At 50.4% G+C, this 3,512-nt stretch overlaps 1 protein-coding gene across 1 annotated transcript; it reads left to right on the top strand.

The window, feature by feature from the left end:
• The first annotated feature begins 1,184 nt into the window (after positions 1-1,184).
• Positions 1,185-2,177, top strand: LOC128276355 (uncharacterized). Its single transcript, XM_053014821.1, has one exon. The coding sequence runs from the start codon at positions 1,185-1,187 to the stop codon at positions 2,175-2,177; it is 993 nt and encodes a 330-aa protein (XP_052870781.1).
• Positions 2,178-3,512: the final 1,335 nt, after the last annotated feature.

The raw sequence follows: 3,512 nt of genomic DNA, 5'->3' as shown, positions 1-3,512 counted from the left end.
CAGCTACACTCAATGAAAACAGAAAAACTTAACACACAATCTGAAGTAATTTAATCGCTTTCCTCCGGAAGTAGTAAGGTTTAGGCTAAAATAGCCAAATGAGGTAAGATCAGTAACGATTTTCAGTTCGGTTGAAAATTTGAACGTTATAGTTAGGCCAGCGGCCACCAGAGCGCTAGCTAACGGTAGGCTGCGTACTTTTCACGTACGTGAGCTGCGTTCTGACCCGTTAACAATATTGCGTGCAACGACAAAGTTGAGTGCGACAAAGAAGGATATAACGGTGGAACGGAATTTTGATAAATTTCGTTCCGGCGGAAGTTGAATCATACAGGAAAAGGACAACGCAATTTTTATTTCGTAATTGATTCTTGTTCATCAGCATGTATAATTAAAAAAACTTCCGGCCTAGCATGATAACCAGAAGAAATAATGGACTCAAGGTAGCAGAGTTCGCAAGGATAGGGCATCGGGAGTATGGAAGCAAGTGGCCACTGATACTGGAAAATGGGATGTCGGACGAAGAATTGAATCGTCCGTTAAATTGAACCTTTTCAATCCTTGGCACCAAACTCACGGAGATCGGAATGGTGCCTCGGACACGGAAGAGGACTTGCTACCCACTGGGAGATGCTAGCTCCCGAAAAATCTGCCAGGACTACACGTAGCGAAAATATTATATTACTATTAAAAAGAATTTTACATTTTATTTCGAACGTTTCGTTTTGAGCCTTTGCGTTACTGTGTGCTTTAAATATAAGCCTGGAAAAGGCAAGATTATTTATTTAACGTCAATATTTCAATTTCTGTCAATTTCAATGTCAATTTTGTCATGTCAATTTTTTTTACTGTCACTTGGATCGTTCGGACGTGCATCCGTTGCACTGTTTTAATTCTCAAATTTCTATGTGTCCTCGCGCCGTTCGTTGACGTTTTTTCGTTTTGTCCTGTTCGTGATTGCCAGGTGTATAACTGGAATCTTTTGTTTCTGCGGTCGCGTCGGTCGTGTGTGTTTTTTTCGCAAAATTGTTTTGGCGTCATTTCGTTCACTGAACTTTTGTCCCCGCTTGTGTTGGTCGATTTTTCGGTCAGCTGATCGCCATTGTCGCCGTCCGGGCACTCAACACCAACACTTCCCACTCACCGACGTCACTCATCACTTCCTCGACACCATCACTATCGCCATGACTGATACCACGGACATCACTACGACTAATACCTGTTCGGCGTGCCGGGGAACCCTTGGCGCGGACGATGTCGCGTACCATTGTGCCGGATTCTGCAACGACGCGTTTCACGGCAAGTGCCTGGGATTGCCGCAGACATGCCGCAAAGAGCTGTTCCGCAACCCGCAGCTTTTGTGGGTTTGCCCCAGCTGCTCGGTCATGTTGGAGGACGGCGCTATGCGGATAAAGAGTGTTGTTCTGCGTGGGTTGGACCCCATGTTTGATCGGTTGAAGAGCGACATTCTGGCTGAGTTCGATCGCCGGTTCTCTCGCCTGGTAGAGTCGTCTCGCTCTCCTGTCGCCGTCGCCGATCGCCGTACTGATGCCTTGCATGCCGGTGCGACAACCGACACCTCATACGCTGCCGTGACCAAGGAACGCACGTTGCCTGACCGCCGCCACGAAGCCACCGCGGCTTCACTTAAGCCTCCGCTTGTCGTCGGTACTGCGCCGAAGCAACTAATTAAGACTGTCCCTGCACCCCAACCCAGGCTGTGGCTCTTCATTTCGCGTCTGTCGACGGACACTACCGACGCGCAGGTTTCTGACATGGTGTGTCAGTGTGTTGGTGACACGGATGTTGTTATCAGGAGGCTGCTTGCGAGAGACCGTGACATCGCATCTGTCTCGTTTCTCTCTTTCAAGGTCGGCTTACCTCCGGCCTTGAGAGAAAAAGCACTCGATCCGGCGACGTGGCCGGCTGGTGTCAGCTTCCGTGAGTTTGTTAGCAAGCCCCGGCCCAACATACCTGCGTCCGGGTTGACGTCATCTCCCGTCCCGGATCAGATGTGTTTCACCAACCTGAGTTCCATGGCAAAATCGTTGACGCCGCCCCGTTTCTCTGCAATGGCACTACGTTTTGGCAACCGATCGTTCGGCTCGCCCACCAATCGGTGCAAAAGGCCCCGTCCGGACAGCGCCTCGAATAGTAACGACGATATAAATGTCTGACTGACCAACGAATGCAATGCACCACGCCGCCAGACTTGTGATGACTCTCGTGAGCGCCCGCAACTTAATATATATTATCAAAATGTCCGTGGTGTGCGTACCAAGCTCGACGCTCTCCGGTTATCGATCACGGAGAACGAGTACGACATTATTGCCCTCACTGAGACCTGGCTGGATCCGGCAATCCCTTCGTCTCTCTTCGCCTCTACTGACTATACTGTTTTCCGTTGCGATCGCAATTCCCTGACCAGTGATAAGCGTCGTGGCGGCGGCGTTCTTGTTGCCGTCGCCTCATCGATCATCGCTCGTGAATTACGCTCCCGCGCAACGTCACTGGAACAGCTCTGGCTCCAGATTCAGCACGCCGGTATGAAATGCATCTTTGGAGCTGTCTATCTACCACCTGTATTTTGCACATCGCCCACGGTGCTAGATGCTTTGAGTGCGACTATTGGCGACTTTCTGGAGCAGTCGAAGCTGGGTGATCGTCTGCTACTAGTTGGCGATTTCAATCAGCCGGTAGGTCCGCAGGGCTTCTGCAACCACCAATTTCGCGACCTTCTGAGTCTACATGGACTGGTGCAGAAAAACACGACACTGAATGCTCGCTCACGCATGCTGGATTTGGTCCTGGTCAACGAAGAACTTGATAATGAAACGCAGGTTGATGAGTCCCCAACAGCGCTTCTCCCATGCGACGTTCATCACCCGGCACTGCTAGTCAACATCCACCCGAACCTGAACAGCCCAGCGCAGGTCCCATCGCTGGCTTCAACCCGTGTGCCAAACAGGACTGGTCGGCTTAACTCTACTCTTGGACTCAACTTCAAACGTACCGATTTCGAGCAACTGCGAACCATGATCAACAACTTTGACATTACCACTTTATTAGTGGGAAACATCTCACTTGACGATGCAGTCCGCTGTTTTACCGACCACCTGACATCAGCCATTAGAACCTGCACCCCTTTGGCACGGCCACCGAGCACCCCTCCGTGGTCAAACACGCATCTGAAGCTCCTGAAGCGACTAAAGAGACTCGCGCTACGACACTTCAAGCAACAACGCTCCACAACGAATCACCAATCGCTACGCTATATTAGCGGTTTGTATCAATCGTACAACCGCTTTCTGTACCACAAGCACCTCCGGGGTGTGCAGTACAACTTGAGAAGGAAGCCAAAGACATTCTGGAGACACGTGAACAACTTGAGGAAATCCTCCCCAACGCCAACGACGATGTCCTTCAACGACGTCACTGTACACGGTCACCAAGAGGTGGCTGATTTATTTGCGACTCGTTTCTGTAGTGCATTCGGGCCAACGGTAACCGAT

Source organism: Anopheles cruzii, unplaced genomic scaffold (assembly GCF_943734635.1).
Source record: "Anopheles cruzii unplaced genomic scaffold, idAnoCruzAS_RS32_06 scaffold01006_ctg1, whole genome shotgun sequence".
NCBI classification, from domain to species: domain Eukaryota; kingdom Metazoa; phylum Arthropoda; class Insecta; order Diptera; family Culicidae; genus Anopheles; species Anopheles cruzii.
This window is presented reverse-complemented; position numbering and strand designations above follow the sequence as displayed.